The sequence below is a fragment of the Littorina saxatilis genome, linkage group LG12 (genome assembly GCF_037325665.1).
Source record: "Littorina saxatilis isolate snail1 linkage group LG12, US_GU_Lsax_2.0, whole genome shotgun sequence".
Classification (NCBI taxonomy): Eukaryota; Metazoa; Mollusca; class Gastropoda; order Littorinimorpha; family Littorinidae; genus Littorina; species Littorina saxatilis.
In genome coordinates, this window is record NC_090256.1 from 79,913,227 (window position 1) to 79,933,494 (window position 20,268).

General features: G+C 42.9%; 1 protein-coding gene across 2 annotated transcripts in view; it reads left to right on the forward strand.

The window, feature by feature from the left end:
• LOC138982878 (vitamin D3 receptor-like) overlaps positions 1-20,268 on the forward strand; it is a 53,217-nt gene that overhangs the window by 12,070 nt on the left and 20,879 nt on the right. The window contains exon 1 of one of the 2 annotated variants that reach the window (XM_070356273.1): positions 18,543-19,094. The exons of the other annotated variant lie outside the window; for it this stretch is intronic. Within the exon in view, the coding sequence (XP_070212374.1) occupies positions 19,009-19,094 (86 nt within the window). The 5' untranslated portion in view covers positions 18,543-19,008. Of the gene's footprint in view, positions 1-18,542; positions 19,095-20,268 lie in introns of those variants that run through there. 2 annotated transcript variants of the gene reach the window in all.

Below are 20,268 nucleotides of genomic sequence, written 5' to 3' on the forward strand. Positions count from 1 at the left end.
AAAGGTCCATGGAACCAAACAAATCTCGCCCTCTTTTTTTTTCTTCTTTTTCTTTTCTTGAGAAGTTTGATGAGGCTTGCGGCTGATGCGGCAAGTGTATGGTTAGGTGCAGGGCACAGAGTGGAGAAATGGGGGCTGGGAGGGAGGAGTGAAAAGCCAGCTGTTGTCAGTGAAGCATGGGGTGACCGCCAGGTCTGCACTTCTACTCACCTGCCGGCTCCAGCCTGCCAATTACCTCATGATGTAGCACCTCGCCGGAGGCCTTCATTCACTAACGCACTGTATTGCCAGACTGCTGTAGAACACAATGTAGATCTATTCAAAATTCATCAATAATTACATTTATCCACTGTAGAATGTGTTTCTTCCATGATATCATTGGCACTCTGCCTCTTCCAGTGCAGAGCAAAATCATGTCAAAATGCAAGAAACCGAAATTAGTCATCTGTTGAACTCACAGAATGAATTTGAACGCACTGCATTTTTTCATCTTGCCGAAAACATCGAACAAAAGTCTACTTTCGTACCCAATTTCGGCAATAGGTGATCCTGTTTAGTTATTATTAGAGGAATCATCGTCACAGGATTTTGATTTAAATTTTGAATTAAGATTCTTTCAATAAATCTAGCGTGCAATTAAGCCAATTTGTTGGATTGTTTTTTTTATTTCAAATGAAATTTGTATTGTTCTGTTTTCATTCCCATGGAATTCATTTTTTAAATGTACAAATTAGCATACATGTTAAATAAAATGTGTAATTGTCGTTGTCATCGTCGTCGCTGTTGTTGTTCGCACTAATGTGCTGAAGTATATTAAACCGAATGAGGCCGCAGTGCGCAGGGAGAGAAGATTGAGACTGGTTTGAGTTACCTTCCCATCATTAATTAAACCGCTACATTGACTGACTATTAGGGTTTAACGTCCTCTTAGACCAACTGGTCTATATTGGGACAGGTATTGGTAATACGCTGAAGATATGGTGTGATACTTTGATTCGAACAAGCCCGCTGTGGCTGTCTTCTTCGACACACCAGCATTGGGTTTGTCTCGTCAAAGTATCGAAATACGATCGTGATAATCAGAGACGAGAGATGATGCATGCGTGTCTTCGTGTTTTCCAAGCCCTGAGACTTTCGCTGTGAACGTGGGATCTTTTTCGTGCGCATGTGTGCACACGGGGGTGTTCGGACACCGAAGAGAGTCTGCACAAAGTTGACTCCGAGAAATAAATCTCTCGCCGAACGTGGCGACCAACTGGCTACAAAGCCAGCGCGCTACCAACTGAGCTACGTCCCCGCCCCGCTACATTTCGTCTTCGAAGGAGCAGAGAAAGTAACACCAACGATGACGTAGAAACTGGTTCACGTGTTGCATGCGTAGTCATTTTCTGTGGTTGACGTCGTCATTGGATGACCCTGAAGGGGTCAAGGGGAACGCAGCTAATGACCAGTTTCGCTTCTACTGACCCACATTTTGCAACTCCCTCCCAGGAAGCACAGTCAGGGGATGATTAACCAAAGCCAGGGGCAACACAACATGCGAGTGGGCAGACAGGAAGAGGGAGAGAGAGAGACAGAGGGGGTTAGTTTTGAGGGAAACTAAGCTTATTTGTCGCTAATTGGTGCCTCAGGAAAGAGCCAGAGCTACAGGGGAAGGTAGGGGGGGGGGGGGGGGAGATGCCTGTGGTTTTCAGACAGAGGTAGAGGTCGGGCGGTGCTAGTGCAGCTTGTAGAGGTAGGGTAGAACTTGACGTCAGCATTGCTCTATGAATCGCATGACGTAGTGCCGCGGAAAGTGCAACATGATGCCCGAAGTCTTTGTCTGAAGCGAAGGTCCATTCTGACATTCACCATCCAAAGAAGTAGAATTGATGATGAGTGTGATTTTACGTGCTGAATATGGATACTTTGTTTTTTAATACAAAAAAAACACAAAAAAACACAAATGTAAATAGTTTAAACGTATTACAGTCGACTCCGGATATTACGTCACCCCTCGGGGGATGTTTTTGAGCGACGTTATACGCGGTGACGCTGTATCCGGTTCATCGGTTATAACGTCACTTTTACGCGCGGGTGATGTTATATCCGGAGTCCAAGAGTTATGTCCCTTTCTAAAGTACTGACTGTTTTAATAAAACTGTGCAGAAATGGAAAGTGCATGCATTAGTGTTGTTTAAAAATTACAACAACATATTGTTGTAAGTTTTAAACTAACTTATTACAATAATCTTTAATTCACTTCCTCATATATAGAATTGTGGACTATTCTCTTCTTTGCGTATTTCCAAAACCTGGCTATACCATGAATACAAAATTGTATACACAACATTTTCCCCGAAATTCGAAATTGAAAGTTTGTGTGCGTGCCTGTGTGTGTTCTTAATCTAAGACAAATGTCGCCAATGTTTTTACAGAGTGACGTTAAATAAACGATTTTATCATATTTTATCATCTGAAATTCGGCAACGGTATCAACGTACAGTGTTGTAGGCTGCATGCTGTTTCTGAGACAGGTTGCTAGTGTTGGAGTGTCTCCGTCTGGTTCCATCGACAATCTCAGTCTTTAATTATAGTGTCCGACGTTATTAGCTTTAAGGACACACACACACACACACACATGGCTGTCGTTTATTCATATTCTGCTAGATCTTGACCTGTCCTTGATGTCCGAAGAAATAACAAGTCGCGTAAGGCGAAAATACAACATTTAGTCGAGTAGCTGTCGAACTCACAGAATGAAACTGAACGCAATGCCATTTTTCAGCAAGACTCGTAGCATCGTCAGTCCACCGCTCATGGCAAAGGCAATGAAATTGACAAGAAGAGCGGGGTAGTAGTTGCGCTGAGAAGGATAGCACGCTTTTCTGTACCTCTCTTCGTTTTAACTTTCTGAGCGTGTTTTTAATCCAAACATATCATATCTATGTTTTTGGAATCAGGAACCGACAAAGAATAAGATGAAAGTGTTTTTAAATTGATTTCGAAAATTTAATTTTGATAATAATTTTTATATTTTTAATTTTCAGAGCTTGTTTTTAATCCAAATATAACATATTTATATGTTTTTTTATAATCAGAAAATGATGGAGAATAAGATGAACGTAAATTTGGATCGTTTTATAATTGTTTTAAATTTTTTTTTTACAATTTTCAGATTTTTAATGACCAAGGTCATTAATTAATTTTTAAGCCACCAAGCTGAAATGCAATACCGAAGTCCGGGCTTTGTCGAAGATTATTTGACCAAAATTTCAACCAATTTGGTTGAAAAATGAGAGCGTGACAGTGTCGCCTCAACTTTCACGAAAAACCGGATGACGTCATCAAAGACATTTATCAAAAAAATGAAAAAAAACGTCTGGGGATATCATACCCAGAAACTCTCATGTCAAATTTCATAAAGATCAGTCCAGTAGTTTAGTCTGAATCGCTCTACTCACACACACACACACACAGACACACATACACCACGACCCTCGTCTCGATTCCCCCCTCTACGTTAAAACATTTAGTCAAAACTTGACTAAATGTAAAAATGACGAGAACTTCATGGGTCCTTATACGTAATTAATGTCTATTTGACTTATATTATTATTATTATTAACGAAGAAGTTTCTCGTCAACAGCAAAGTGGCTGCCCACCTTTACGCACAATCGTTCTGGTAGTAACAACTTTGGGTTCATAGTTACCCCCTTTCCGTCTCCACCACATCTAGTGAGCGGGACGTTATACTCGTTAGACTACTACTGTATTATTATTATCATTATAACGTCACTTGATATAACGTCCATGGCTTTCCAAGTTGAGTCAAAATAGTGCTTTAAGAGTGCAGTATCACTTTTCTCAATTTGTCAGTTCACTGCACTTAATGTTTACCTTTACAATTTAGCCTGAGCGACCTACTCAGCCTGTCGACAACGCCCAATTGAAAGTGACGCTCAGCCTCCTCATCGAGGGCAGTTGTAGTCTGTGTTCTACGGACCAAAAAACAAACAAACGTCGTAGTCTGTTCTCATCCTCTCGACCTTCTCCCACCGTCATTTCAATAATCGAGTTTTTTTTATATGCGTGATTGAAGGACAGAAGTAGACAGATCCATTCGCACGCGCTCGCGCAGGAGTAACCATGTATGCTCGAAATGAAACTTTTTAAAACAATTTTTTTTAGTTAAAAACAAAGACAGGAATTCACAACACGAATGAAATGGAACATTTTTCTTTTAATTAAAAACCTAGAACACTGAGGAACCTAAGTAAGGAACTCACAAAGCGAAATGAAATGAAACATTTTTCATTACTGACTAAAAACATAGAACAGGAACTCACAAAACGAAATGAAATAAAACATTTTTCTTTTGATTAAAAACCTCGAACAGGAACTCACAAAACGCATGCAGCAAAAATGATTATGCCTTGAACCTAGTTTTCCTTGGGTCTCTAACAACGGGAAAACGGAAAAACTTGAATACCGTTAACACACAAAACTTGTGACACGTGTAGGGTAAATGAACATGCCTTGACAGTCGTTCACCATGCAAACTGCTGCATAATTATGGGGATTGATATGACGTTATAACCGACATGGATGAGTGACGTTATAACTGGGTGACGTTATATCCGGTGACGTTATATCCGAGGTTAAAATAGTCTTGGAAAGAAGGAATTGAGCCGGGACCGGTGTTTGGGTGACGATATAACGGGGTGACGTTATATCCGGCGACGTTATAAACGAAGTAGACTGTATTTAGAGAAATTGATTTTCAACCCCGTTGTCTTGAACAGAGAGGAAAAAATAATTACAAAGCTGAAGAAAATTACTTTTTAGTCATTAATTATTACTTCATTCTCCTTTTGAGTGCAACAGATACTGAGCATACGTAACAATCCGACATAAAACAAAAATTAACATCACCTAAATTCTTTAAAATAAAAAACCACCACCACCTTCTTTTCAATGATTTACGACCGCAAAGGATGACTTTGGAATTAAAACAACAGTCATTTTTCATATCTTGCAACCTTTTCCATTCAGCACAGCAACGGAACGTGATTAAGCCAGGTCAGTGTTTGACCATGACAGCTGACCTGTACACAGAGTGCAAGGGCGTGTTGACCCCCCTGAGGTCAAGAGTTGTGTCCCCTCGCTAATCCCCTGCCATGCGGGTTATGGACTCGTGGATTAAAGTTACGTGCCCGTAAAGCCAGCGAAGGTATGGTGGGCTTAGGCTTAGCATCTCTATTCTGTACGCGATGTACGGCACAGTATCGTTCGTTGTTAGTGTGAATGGAGCACTTTGTACATTGTCTTGCGCCAATTCAGTCGCACGCGTGATTTGTGTTGATATTTGTAACATCTTTAAGCCGAACACGATTTGCGACACTGCCTTTGATTGTTGCTGTGAATAAAATGAGTAGTTTGTACAGTCTCTTCCGCCAGTTCAGTAACTGACGTGGTATTTGTTGATATTTCGAACACAAGTTGAGAAGTAAAGTACATTGTTGGCTTGCGTTCTGTTTGTGATCAATTGTTATGATGTTTGTATTGTTCTAAAACCTTGCTCCTGCAGGTCACTATATATATCTAGTTAGTAAACAGTTAAACCCTTGCGTTAGAGATGAATGAATGGATTAATTAATCTGATAAGAACGATAGTATATAGTAATAATAATACAAGGAAAAATTCAAAAGAATAAAAGTAATGATAACAATAATAAATCGAAGATATTTTTTCTCATGGAGATATTCAACAAACCCTTGGGGTACACCAAAGTTAGTTTTGGAGCACCTGGTTACCCGAGTCATGTCTAACCCTTTCTGCCACTCATTTCTTTTCGACCCTCAGTTTCATTCCTGTGCACCCCGTTTTTAATCTGGAGGACTTTCGTCTTTTAATATCGCGTTTCCGCCGTGGCTGTGATTTCCATTTCCCGTTTCTCTCGCTCACAACTTGATTTCCTTGCCTTATAGCATAGGCTCTGTTTGGGGCGAGCGCTTTCAGGGCAAAGTAACCACGCAGCACACAACACTGCATTGTGCATGTAAAGGCGCTGGTTAAAAACTAATGGGAGGTTTTACCGTTAGTTTAAAAACATTTTCATTTGCTATAGTAAACTACAACGCCTATTGGCCTTTTTGTGTTTACAATTGTATCGTATAAGTAAGGATTGTATGGATGTACGCAAGTAATCCACGCCAGGACAAATACCAACGGCTTTTTATGGTGTATGGCTGAATAAATTATTGTTCTTGATAAAAACTACAAAGAAAGGAGCATAACGAGTGATACCTGTAAGTATGCTCTTATAAGGACATACTCGAGCTATCAGAATACGTTATGTGTTCAATATAGGTCGAGTACTCTTACTGCAAAGTAAATACTGACACACTCTTCAGGCCCGGTCACACAGCCCAAAAGTCGCGTAAACGCATGAATCACGCATACAATTTGGTTGTGCGTGCTTGTCGGTCGAGAATTTGACCATTATTGCTGATTTACGCAATAAAAATCACCGATGAATTGCGCAAGAACTACGTGAAGATCACGCAAAAATCACTAACAAACCACGCACTACAGCGCATAGGTACGCAAAGGTCCACAGAAAACCACGTATAATCTGCGCACTATCATTAATGAACTGCGTATGAATCGCGCATGATTCGCGCATGAACTGCGCAAGGAATGCGCGATAGCGCGCACGTCCGTTCCGCGCATATATAAACTGATGCAACCGCGGCGCCTTCGCCTTGGCATTCCCGTTTCATCAGTCGCGAACGATCACTGATATTCAACGCATATTTCGCGCATTTTTCGCGTAAAAATTACGCAAACTACGCAGAAAGTACGTAAAACAGCGCAATACTGCGTAAACTCTTACGCGAAGCCGAGTTTTGAGCTGCTCAAAACCTGGAATCGCGTAAAGCGCCGATCCGGCGAACATCGGCGGAGAACTACGGAGGTTCCACGTCAGACAAACTGATGAAATGCGCAAATCGCGCATGTATCGCGTAAGGATCGAATTTTGTGCGTGATTCATGCGTTTACGCGACTTTTGGGCTGTGTGACCGGGCCTTAACCTACAATGCGTTGTGCATGTATAAAGGTACCTGAACATTTTTCGAATGTTTTATACCGGTGTTTTTTTCCGAGAACTTGAGTTGACACCTAGCTCGGGTACCTAACTCTTTCCCTAGCCTGCCCCGAACTAAATAAAAGGAATAAATGTTATCCAGGGCCTGTTGGTACCCGGGGTAGGAGGAGATAGGGGGAGGGGAGGGCAACGAAGAGAGAGAGAGACCTCATTCCCAGGTGAGCTAGCTCTCGGCACGTCGAGGGATTAGTGGCTGGGGTCACCCGGTACAGAAGCTTTAGCCCCACACTAGCGTTTCACACTCACGTCCTACCCCCTTTCTCGGCTTTACTCGGGGGAGGAGGGGGTCCCCCCCGCGGGTTAGGGGGAAGAATTTACCCGATGCTCCCCAGCATGTCGTAAGAGGCGACTAACGGATTCTGTTTCTCCTTTTACCCTTGTTAAGTGTTTCTTGTATAGAATATAGTCAATTTTTGTAAAGATTTTAGTCAAGCAGTATGTAAGAAATGTTAAGTCCTTTGTACTGGAAACTTGCATTCTCCCAGTAAGGTAATAATATTGTTCTACGTTGCAAACCCCTGGAGCAAATTTTTGATTAGTGCTTTTGTGAACAAGAAACAATTGACAAGTGGCTCTATCCCATCTTCCCCCTTTCCCCGTCGCGATATAACCCTTCGTGGTTGAAAACGACGTTAAACACGAAATAAAGAAAAAAGAGGAGGGGGGGGGGGGGGGAGGTGGAGGTCTAGAATAATCATTGCAGTGTACGTTCACAAGAGCTCTGAGCGTCAGAGCTGTGCGGCGTCTTATACTTTTGTATATATATATAGAGAGAGGAATGCTTTTTTGAGTGTGTGGAAAGTCACGACCGCTTTTGTCAGTTTACATACCGCTTTATTCATAATCCATTGCGTATAATGCCATCAAGTTTGCGTACATCTGGGAAGCATATGAAGTGAAAATTTAAAAAATGTGCTCTTATTTATATATGGACATAACACAAATTATTAGTGATTTGTTTTAGACATTCCGTGTTCAATATCGCCAAGGATCTATCTAAAACAACAAAAGGTGTCAGTTATGAACATTGTGACAGCCGAGTATCCAAAGCGCAACCGTGTAAAGAACCACAGTTGTAGTAGTCGTCGTCGTCGTTGTTGTTGTCGTTGTCATCGTTTCCAATGTCCTCCTCGCTCAGCTTCCCAACCGTTACTTGCCGCAAAATGGCAACACAACAAAGCTCTTTTTTGTGCCCTATAGTCTGCCTACATTGGAACAACACGAAGCATCTAACTTGGGCCCAAAAAGGAGTCTGTTTTGTATTCATTGGCACCAGATTTAGAGGAATTGTGTGTGGAGGCTGTTCCATTACGACGTGATCATTAGTGGATTGATCTGTTTGAACCACAGCCACCCCGATCTATACCCGGCTTCCCGCTTTTCTCATTTTCCTTGCAGGAGGGTGTCCCTTTTGACGGGTACGTGTCGGGTAGTTTGTCCCTGTGCGGCTTGTTCCTGGACTTTCCGAGGTGATGCTCGAGTCATGTACGTCTGACCGTAGAACAACTTGCTCGTCTCGCTTTGTTGCGCGTCGTCGGCTGTCAATGCGATGGGATGACTTTTTCATTGTCGTGTTGTGAAAAGGACGGCGATGTTTCTGTGGCTTGTTCTGATTCTGTCATGGGCTGGGCTGTGAAATAACGATTTATACGTGTAAAGGTGTGTGGGTTGTTTTTTTTTATTTAAAAAAGAAAAACAATGACGAAATTGGTTTTGGTTCCCACCCCTCCTCCAACCACCGCCACCACCATTTCCACCCGGTGCCCCATTTTTTAACAGTTTTTTTTTTTTTTTTGGTACTGTTGATTAGAGATAATACCAGCGGCACATTCAGGTAGAAAATAGCGGAGGAGCATCCAAATCCCTGCGAGGCCAGGCTAGCCGTGTCTAATGGCCGAGTCGAGTAGTGCGGGATCGTACAGGCAGGGAAACAAAAGGCCCGCGAGCCGAACTAATTCACCAAACAACTGGGCCACATTGGTGCAGCTTTGTGCCCGCTTGGCCAAAATCGTTGCCCATTGTTTGTCGCTTCTGAGACACAGATCCATACCTTAGACGGCCGTTTTTCTTTTTTTCCTTTCTGTAATTATGTTGTGTTGGGTGTGATGATGTGGTGGTGGTTGAAAAGAGGGTAGGGATGCAGTAGGGGGGGGGGCTGGGGTAGGGGCTAGGGTAGGGTGGTAAATTAAGTCTAGGACACCTGAAGCTATGCATCAGTTCTTTTCCCATAAAAAGTCCATTTGGAATCTGTATGCGATGGGGGGCCCGGGTAGCTCAGGTGGTAGAGCACTGGACTTGTGATCGAAAGGTCGCTGGTTCGAATCCGGGCCGGGACGGACACGGGTCAACTTTATGTGCAGACCCAGAGACGGTATCCATTTCCCACCCCCGTGTCACCACAATGGCACGTTAAAGATCTTGGTCATTCTACCATAAGTGCAGATGGCTGATACCACCTAAACACGCATACATCAAAAGCCGTGAGGGCGTAAAAACTCGAATCGTATAAACCAATTCATGTCCAATATAGGCAATTAAGACCTGACGGACAATAAGCCCCTTAAAATTTACTATTTACTATGTAACAGGGAACAAGTGTGGAAAAAATAATGTGAGTCGTTCTTGTTTGACCTTCTCGGCTATACAGGACACTCGCAGAAAGGGTCAAGAAACAAAGCAAGTAAGACTGAGGGGAACGGGAGGGTCGGCGGGTGGCATCGTAGGTACAATAAAGGAAAGGTACACTAAGTTGTAATGAAGGGGATGAAAACATCCATTCACCACAGCAGAATGTGCTCTTTGATCCCCTTCTGTTGATAGAATACAATAAAAGTATAAGTATACGTGTTCATCGATGTTAATCTGTAAAGTGGTACATGTCCTTGGAGAACCAATCTACAGAATTCTTCCTCAAAGCTGACACTTTTTTTGTCAGAAACACTGCATCGTTTGTATTGCGTATAACCGCTTTCACAATTGTGACCAAAGGGACGAGACACGACTAGTAACGTCTGACCACATAGCCGACAAAAGGGCCATTTACAGACATTGTTTGTTTGTTTGCTTAACGCCCAGCCGACCACGAAGGGCCATATCAGGGCGGTGCTGCTTTGACATATAACGTGCGCCACACACAAGACAGAAGTCTCACCCAGTCACATTATTCTGACACCGGACCAACCAGTCCTAGCACTAACCCCATAATGCCAGACGCCAGGCGGAGCAGCCACTAGATTGCCAATTTTAAAGTCTTAGGTATGACCCGGCCGGGGTTCGAACCCACGACCTCCCGATCACGGGGCGGACGCCTTACCACTAGGCCAACCGTGCCGGTTTACAGACAAAGGTGTGACCGTCAAAGGGCCTACATGTCAGAATAGTGACATCTAGCGAACGGCACGTTTTCAAGATGTTCCACATTTCGGTATAATTCTAGCGTTTTCTTTCCGGTCTCGGTCTTAGTCTCGTGATGGACGAGATTTGACGTTGGGGTCCTCTCTACACTATACTCGATCATTCTACAGGGGCAACAAGAAGATAGAAAATCATCCGTACGGCAGAACAAGAAAGGTGACTTTTTGAAGTCAAAGACTCGTATATGCGAAGCCGGTCATAATGAGAAAGAGTTCAAAGGGAAAGAACTCCGTGTTTGCCCTCAAAGCTGAGGTCAGCGTAGTAAAAAGCACAGAGCTTTTTACAGTCACGTCAGACCTACTTTGAAGGATTTGGTCAAGTCATGTGGAGAACAGTTCTGTCGTGGCGCAGGGGAAGAACCACGGTATTCTGACTTAAAGCATATTGCGCTCTGTAACTCAGAAAGGGGAGCCGTTCTTGTGAGGACGACTGGTTTTCTCATGCTGCGAGTCGCCCATGACAGGGTGCCGCGGACAAAAGACACCGGCTCATTTCAGTCGCTCGTTTTTATGCTTGTGTTATTTGTCCCCACTGAGGGGGGAGGGTCCTTTTCCTGACCCCCTGGAGTGGAGATGAAAACCTCCGCTTGCCAGCGACCGTGCCTCGCGCGGCCATTATGGCTTTTTGACAGACTCAGGCAATTGGAAAACGCTCGTCCCTTCACCCTCCCACCCACCCCTTTCTCTCTATCTTTTCCTCGTTTTTTCTATCCACCCCGTTTCTCTCTCTGTCCGCCCAGGCAAGCTCATACCCGTATGTTGAATGCCACCAACTCAAAGGGTTTTTTTTTCCATTCAAGTTTTCTGCCTTTTGGTATTGGAAGTGACTGTTGGCTCAAAACTGTTTTTCGCAGGGGTAGTAGGGTTAGAGAAGGGATTCGCTTAAAGCAGTCCCTACCTCTCTCCCTTATACTTGTTCTCTTAGCAATTGAAGGTTTTTGCGATGGGGTGTTCCGGTCCCGTGACTGCGTTGTGGCGCTCAACGTCGCGCTTCGGGATGACTTGGCGTGTCAGGAGGAATTAAATAATTAAGCGAAGAATGGTGGGCGATCCCCAACGGCTGCCGTAAAGACGTGACAGTTAAATTCAAGACATTTAAACACGTGTCACTCACTAAGGCAAAAGTCAGTGTCTGACTGAGGCGAAGTTATATTCGCAGAGGTACACTGGAACCGGAATTCCTAGAAAAGAGGAACATTAGTTTTATGTTGGCCCATTTCCCTTTTCTACATCAAGGGTTTTGACAAGGATTCCCTGAAATCGATGAAAGGGGAGTTATTTCTCTTGTTAATAGTCACGACTAACTGCATTCCTACGCGCTGGGGTTCTATATTTTTCAAATGTGGAGTAGAGACAGACAGACGGATGACGGGTGAAGAAAAGACTTGAATAGAGCTTTTTTTTTTAAATACCTGCTGATGAAATAAGCTGATTACAATGTTGATGAAGAGGCGTGATGATTTCAGCGTTGAAATCACAACACGAAGAGAGAGAGAGAGAGAGAGAGAAAGAGAGAGAGAGAAAATTGAATTGAATTGAACTTTATTTAACAAGGATTAAGATTTAAGACAATGATAAAATTTAAAAATTTAAAAATTAAAAAGTTAAAAAGTTTACCAACAAAAGGAGGTCAGAAAACTTCAGCACGTGATGATAAAGATGATGATGATGATGATGATGATGATGATGATGATGATGATGATGAAGATGAGGCATGAAGAGCATACATATGTGGTTATTCATAAAATAAAATGCATACTATGCAAGTAATTATATAAGTACAAGCTGGTAGCAATAGTACAGAGAGAGAGAGAGAGAGAGAGAGAGAGAGAGAGAGAGAGAGAGAGAGAGAGAGAGCTATGTGAAGAAATAAAAAGAGAGACAGAGACGTAAAGAGAAACAAGATAAGCGCCAACAAAAATACCACTGCAACACAAGCTGATGACAATGATGATGATGATGATGAGGGGTGGTGATGATCAACTCCGTGTTGAACTCGTGTGGCAGCTCTCACACGGCCATTACACTCAGCAGTAGGTTATGACAATTTCAGCGAGTGCTGACACTCGCAAAGGCGCCAGTTGTTACAGTGGTGTCTCGCGGGTGTCATTACATGCAAACCTAGCAGCTTGCACTTTATGCCTCTGACCTACAAAACATCGCATTAAACGTTGACAGCTTTCCACTTTACTCCCTCTCACACCAATAGAATATACTTGCTACAGTGGAACCCCCTCGTATATATAAGCCCTGCACAAATCTTAGACAAACTTCAGGCCTAAAACAGGGAGTTCTTTTTAAATTTAGGTCAATTTACACTCATTAAAACCAGCACGGTGAGTGTGTACGTGTGGAACGGTTAATTATTGACAGAACGAAAACTTTACGAGAACTTCAATCTATCGGTCATTACAGTGGACAAACACGAGATTACAGGGTTACTCTCCAGAGATGTGTACCAGTGGAAACCATGTTAGGAAGGTAATATATACTGAACGTATACTAGAGTATTTGTAATTCTGTGTCTGCAGGCCAAGGATGTATTTGGTACCTTTAATTATTAATAAAATCAATTTGTATGGTTGACATGTCCCAGTTAAATAGTCAGTGTACACGTTCAGTAAATTCCAAGCATTTTAAAATACATCATTCGCGTAACATGGAAACCAGAGGCTGTGACATATGGGCTTAGATAACGAGATTTTTTTTAAAAGGACAAAAATATATACTATAATTTCGGTTGAATTTCGGTATTATTATCTAACAGGAGTATTAATGAAAAAAGTAAAGAATATACGTTATACTTATTTAAAGGACTGAGAATGCTTGTTACAATATGGTACCCAGCTCTGGAGAACAACCATACACAACTGACAAACACACTGTAGTAATGAAGGGTGATCGCTTGGCCTCGGATGTTTCTTCTTCGAAGATGGCAGCAAGCAAAAAAGAAATTATAGAGACATTATTAACAACAACCACACCATTTGAACAACTATATCGGGTCTCAAGATGTGAGTATATTTGCAGCAAGCAAAAAATGAATTATAGAGACATTATTAACAGTAACAACACATTTTGAACAACTATATCGGGTCTCAAGATGTGAGTATATTTGCAGCAAGCAAAAAAGGAATTATAGAGACCTTATTAACAACAACCACACCATTTGAACAACTATATCGGGTCTCAAGATGTGAGTATATTTGAAGCAAGCAAAAAAGGAATTATAGAGACATTATTAACAACATTCACACCATTTGAACAACTATATCGGGTCTCAAGATTTGAGTATATTTGAAGCAAGCAAAAAAGGAATTATAGAGACATTATTAACAACAACCACACCATTTGAACAACTATATCGGGTCTCAAGATGTGAGTATATTTGCAGCAAGCAAAAAAGGAATTATAGAGACATTATTAACAACAACCACACCATTTGAACAACTATATCGGATCTCAAGATGTGAGTATATTTGAAGCAAGCAAAAAAGGAATTATAGAGACATTATTAACAGTAACAACACATTTTGAACAACTAGAGTCTTAAGAGGGGGGGGGGTATTAAAACATGGAGTCTTTATAGGGGGGTTCCACTGTAGCAATAACTGTTTGGCCGTGTATTTACTGTAATGGTATATATAGCAAGCGTATTATACTTACTTGCTGCGTTTAATTTTGCGAACAGAAATTTCGCTGTACTGCGTGCAATAATATTATAATGAATGATGTAGTTAAATGGTTAATGCTTTAGATATCTATGGTCGGTATTTATTGATAACCGTTGTTTTTATAACGTGCGGTAATTGCTGGCAACAACGATTCTGTCATTGTTACACCAGTCTTTACTCAAAAAGATTATGATACACAACAGTTAGTTGAGTGTTTAGGTTTCGAAAAAGGTGATACAATAATTATTGTTTCTTCTGAAGAAAGAGGCATGATAATTATAATCAGACTCTGAATGTGTAACACTTGTTTGGATGGGGTGGAAAGCATGTGATAATAAAAATTCGACTTTTTTTTTAACGAATGTTGACATGAAGTGATTTTAGGTATTTTCGACAGCAAACTCCGAAGAATGGATTACCCCGCTTGTTTCTTGTCCCTCTCCCACAAGACAATTCGTTGCAAAGACATTTCGTTGCTGAAGGATAATTTATGTTTGCTTGTCCGAACAATACCTTCTTCGTGGTTAATCGCGGAATGTCGTAAGCGAACACAAAACGCATCCCCCCCCCCACCCTCTTCTCTCTCTCTCTCTTTCCTTTTTCATCCAGTTTTCTCACTCGTTTCCAGCTGGCAAATACAAACCACGGGATTGTGGCATCTTTGATCTCACGTGTTGTGTTGCGTAAATTGACGTCTGCCAGAAATGTTCTGACATCTCGTGAAAGCTTTGAGAAAAGGAGGGGGGGTGGGGGGGGAGGGCAAACAGCTAGAACAGAGTTGGTTTAGGGACAAAATGTTTTGGGATGCCATCCGATGTGTGCCGGCATATTTTGTTGGCCGTTCAATCTGAACATATTTGATGAGCGCTTGCGAACACAAAGAGTGCACAGGATATCTGCCGGTTGGACCGTCCGATCCGGCTGGCGTGATTACACACACACACACACATACACACACACGCACACACACACGCACACACACACACACGCACGCACACACACACATACTCACACCACACACACATATATCACACACACACGCGCACGCACCCACGCTCGCACGCACACACACACACCTCTCTCTCTCTGTTGAACACACACACACACACACCTGCCGCACCCCCTTCCCTCTTTACATTCATTTCTACCGAAGCGCAAAGGAAGACTAAAAAGCAGTGCTGGAAATGCAAATAGCAGGGAAGATTAAATCGATAGTACAGATCGAACGCTCACTTGTCTGTGCGTGCGATGATTGGTTGAAAGCAAGCACTTATCTCACGGCCTTTGGATCAATGTTGTAATTGCTGCTAAAGTGAGCTGGTCTGCCGCTCATAGAGCGTGTACAAATTGTGTTCAGATTATAAGAAGATTGTATTTTTGTCCTGTAAAATGTGTGTATATTTGTCGGTACACTCTCGCCAGTGTTCGTTAATTTATATATCTAACGTGAGAGCGTTTTAGTTGTGCAGTATGCTTGAAGTAGATGTTAGTAAATGTATCTTTGAAGCAGATGTTAGTAAATTGAAGCGGATGTTATTGTCGTCATGGTTGTCGTTCTTCTTTTAACACGATGACAAATGTGTACGGATGATATACTTATTCAGCTGTTGTGTCTTTATTTATTTTATTTATTTATTTACTTCTCTGGCAATTAGATTTGGGCTGTGTTTAAAATGGAAAACCTAAAATCTTGCTTTTCTCCTATTGCAGGGTTAATTAAGGGAACATAATATCCGTCTCAGGTCTGCGAGAAAACTGTTTTACAAAGTAACCAGATTAGTATTATAGAGAAGATTTCAGCTATCAGACCGCTCACAAATATCAACAGTTTGTATGACCATACATTAATTATGATAATAAATCTGAAGAGCGTAGATTACATTTAATACATCCGCAGGTTTAACAACAAAATGAGTATTTGTGTACCTGTCGACCAGAAACGCTGTTGCAGTTCAGAGTATGGAGGGTTTGAGGACGTAAGCAGTGAGAAATGGTGCAGATCTCACCACCAGTGACGACACAACAAAATGAGTTATGGCCACTCTGTCTGACTGAAAGACTTGTCTTTGCGACCTTGGCTCTTAGATCTTTACCGACCACTCCCTCCTCACGCGTTCGTAACAGCGCTTTGACGAAGCGGTCTGTAATATTTCACTCACTGTGTTCGAGTCAAGTGTTTGCTCGATACATTCCGACGTAGTTGTTGCGGGAAATCATTTCTTGAATGAGATACCGAGGAGTCACGTTTCTTACGAACAGTTTCCGCATCATATGGTAGTCCTATGTCAAATGATATGGACAGCCACGTCAACTGATAGAATGAAAAATAAGGGATAGAGAAGAAAAAGAAGAAACGGGGAAACGTGTAACAATCTTCTTCTTCTTCTTCTTCTTCTTCTTCTTCTGCGTTCGTGGGCTGAAACTCCCACGTACACTCGTGCTTTTTGCACGAGTGGAATTTTACGTGTATGACCGTTTTTTACCCCGCCATTTAGGCAGCCATACGCCGTTTTCGGAGGAAGCATGCTGGGTATTTTCGTGTTTCTATAACCCACCGAACTCTGACATGGATTACAGGATCTTTTTCGTGCGTACTTGGTCTTGTGCTTGCGTGTACACACGGGGGTGTTCGGACACCGAGGAGAGTCTGCACACAAAGTTGACTCTGAGAAATAAATCTCTCGCCGAACGTGGGGACGAACTCACGCTGACAGCGGCCAACTGGATACAAATCCAGCGCGCTACCGACTGAGCTACATCCCCGCCCCGTGTAACAATCAAGTTTAGGTCTTTCTCGGTATTCGAAGGCGCATGCATGTGTGTTGTCATTGAAGACCCATGCTTTAACAACACCAACATCAACACAACAAGCAAACAGACACAATTGAGGGAGTAGCAAGCTACATTTTGTTTTTAAAGTGGTTATGCAGAAGCGTTCAACTGAAAAGGTTTTCCCCAAAAGAAGAAAAGGGTACATCATGTCACAAGAATACCTGTCCAAAGCGGCAACCTTTCTTTCTTTGGTGGGTTTAGTCATTTTTCTCTCTCCTCTTTCTTCTCCTTTGCAAGCAGTAGAGTGTGTTGACAAAGATGATTGCAGTCAGCGGTATTTGAATTATTCACGACTTTCTTTGGGTGTGCGCTGAAACGTTTGACAAAGACTACTTAAAAGAGACGAACTGACGTACAACGGCTCAAAGGAGCTGAGGGAGGTGGCATTTTGAAGCTACGGTATCACTAAAAAGACTGCTCCTACGTTTTAGTATTTTTAGTTTTTTGTGTCATTTGGACTTTTCGACTACTCAAGTTTTGGGACGTGTATGCTTTGTAATTGCGAATAAGTTCAGAAAACCACTTTTGACGGTTTAAAAACGGCTATTTGTGAAATGGTTCTCTCTGTCTCTCTGTGTGCCCCGCTGCCCCCCCCCCCTCTCTCTCTCTCTCTCTCTCTCTCTCTCTCTCTCCAACAAGATATATTACTTACAAACACAATTCTTGCCTGACCGCAATCCGGCGGTGCTTGACCCTACACAAGAAAAGTCGCTTCTCAGTAATCCGCACCCATGTCAGTTCAGTCGTTTGGGGAGAGAGTTTTCTAGCAGTAGTAAAATATATGAGTAGAGGGTTAGTATTGAAACTACGATACTATTTTTGTGATTGTGGTCAGATCCGTTTTGTTCAAGTGCTACGTATGGTGTACGTGTGACTGGTATGGTGTACGGGTGACTGTGGCATGGTGTACTTGTGATTGTGTTATGCACGCGTCGAACAGGATGTGAGAATGATTTAAAGCCTGCATCTTGTTGATTGTTTGAGTACTTCAATTTAGTCCCACACTCACAGTATAATTGTTTATGAGTGTGTGTGTGTGTGTGTGTGTGTGTGTGTGTGTGTGTGTGTGTGTGTGTGTGTGTGTATTTTAACTTGTTTTCCAGGGAGGGGGTGGGCGTATCAAAAAACAGCCACGAGACTAAGTAGCTTACCGTGTAACGATTGTATTACTCGTCACGCCAAACGCATAATTGATCCATTTGTTTTCCTCGGGTGTAGTTAGGCTGGGAAGCGGAGGGTTACTGACCCCATTGTTATATTATTTTTTTCTCGGTGGGGGGGGGGGGGGGGGAATGGGGAGGAGGTATAGGGGATGGAAAAGGCCAATGGTAGATTAACGAAAGGGGGAGGGAGGGGGATGATGATGATGGAGAATAAAGGTGGAGGGGGGAAGGGGGAGAGGGGGGGTGTTGACAGAAGAAGACGCTGAGAACAGAGAAAGAAGTAGAAGAAAGAAAGGGGGGAGCGGGACCAGCTAGCGAACAAACAAAACACCGCAGACAAGCAGACAAGCAGTGATTTGCGTAGAAAGAACATTTGGAGCCGAAGCGATGACGACCGAGAGCTAGAAGCTGTGCGTTGAGAGAGTTGAGAGAGAGAGAGTTGGCACGAACCCACAGGCCACAAACACAGAGCTCACTGCCACGCTGGCCCTTGCGAACGCACATCAACATGGGCTCGCCACTCCTTTGCCTCAGTCGGCCGGAATAACACGCGGCTTGTTGTGCTCTCAGCTCATCCACGCCGACACTACTACTACTACAACATCGCTTGAGACAGCCACAGAAAACAGCCTACTGTTGCATGCTTTACTTGAAGCCTATTGCGGACTTGTGTGTTTGACAGTCTGCTTTTCTGTCAGTTTGTCATCGTAGTGTAGAGACTGAGCTTGTGCCTGTCAGACGGTGTTACCGTCACTTCTTTCTCGCGGCTGTACCATGCTGGCTCCGTCCATGGATATGTCCTACATTTCCAACTTCAATTGGAAATGTTGGGGCCGAGAATTTTGGTCGGGTGGTGGAAGGTACAGTTCAACATTTTGTTATTACTCTCTCTCTCTCTCTCTCTCTCTCTCTCTCTCTCTCTCTCTCTCTCTCTCTCTCTCTCTCTCTCTCTCTCTCTCTCTCTCTCTTTCTCTCTCTTCGTCCTCAAACCGCTGATTGCCTGTCCGTTTCTGTGTGTTGATTTTACATGACTCACTTATTTCAGGTTAAGCTTCGGTGAGAGGGTAAGGAAGATTTCGAGAGTAATCTGTTCTTTTGATAGCGAGATCGCTCGAATAGACGAGTTGATGTAAACTCAAAATGGGGGCAGTATTTCGTTCTGGTTCGAGTTCTGTAGCTCGCAGAACTGGTTCAGTGTAGCCAGAGGCATACTAGTGATTATGTCTCTGCCGGTGTAGCCAAGCTTTTCGGCACTTTGAGACTTTGTCTAAAAACTGGTCTGGCGGCGACATTCAGCCACTGGGGGAAATTACGCCTCGAAATGTGGCCATTTGTGTCAGATTGTTATTGTAAGCTTGCTATTGTTTTGCCTGGCTGGTGTAACTTTGCTGTAAACTGCACTGAGTGAATGTGACTGCCGCGTGGGCCCAGCTGAGAGCAACCAACACACGCGAGCCATAATAAGTACAGTGACGCACTAGAGAACTGCACCCGGTGAACCCTGGCCGCGGGCCAACAGTCCTGCTCATGCAGTCAGTCGTGCGTGTGTGTGTGTGTCTCTCTCTCTCTCTCTCTCTCTCTCTCTCTCTCTCTCTCTCTCTCTCTCTCTCTCTCTCTCTCTCTCTCTCTCTCTCTAACTTCTCACTCTCTCGTACTTCACAATGTCGGCCTACTTTATAATCGAGATCAGTTTTATTGAAATTATTCGCGCATTTTTTCACTCTTCAACAGCCCCGCACCCATCTACAGCACTCATACACACTCCTAAAAGTCGGTGTCGAGCTTTTTTTGTGCCAGGCGCACGGAGTTTGTAGTGCTTCGTGACAGCTGAATACGAAAGGTGATTGTGCCGCTATGGCGGATATTAACGGTCTTAACTTTCGCTTCCACTCGGGTCAAAAGACCACTTATTGAAAATAATCCCTGCCATTTTTTTCCCTGCCAGTTGAGTTAAATGTAAAAAGGGGAATACCGAACAGCACAAAGTGCTTCTATGCCAACCCCCTTTTTAATCTCTCTCTCTCTCTCTCTCTC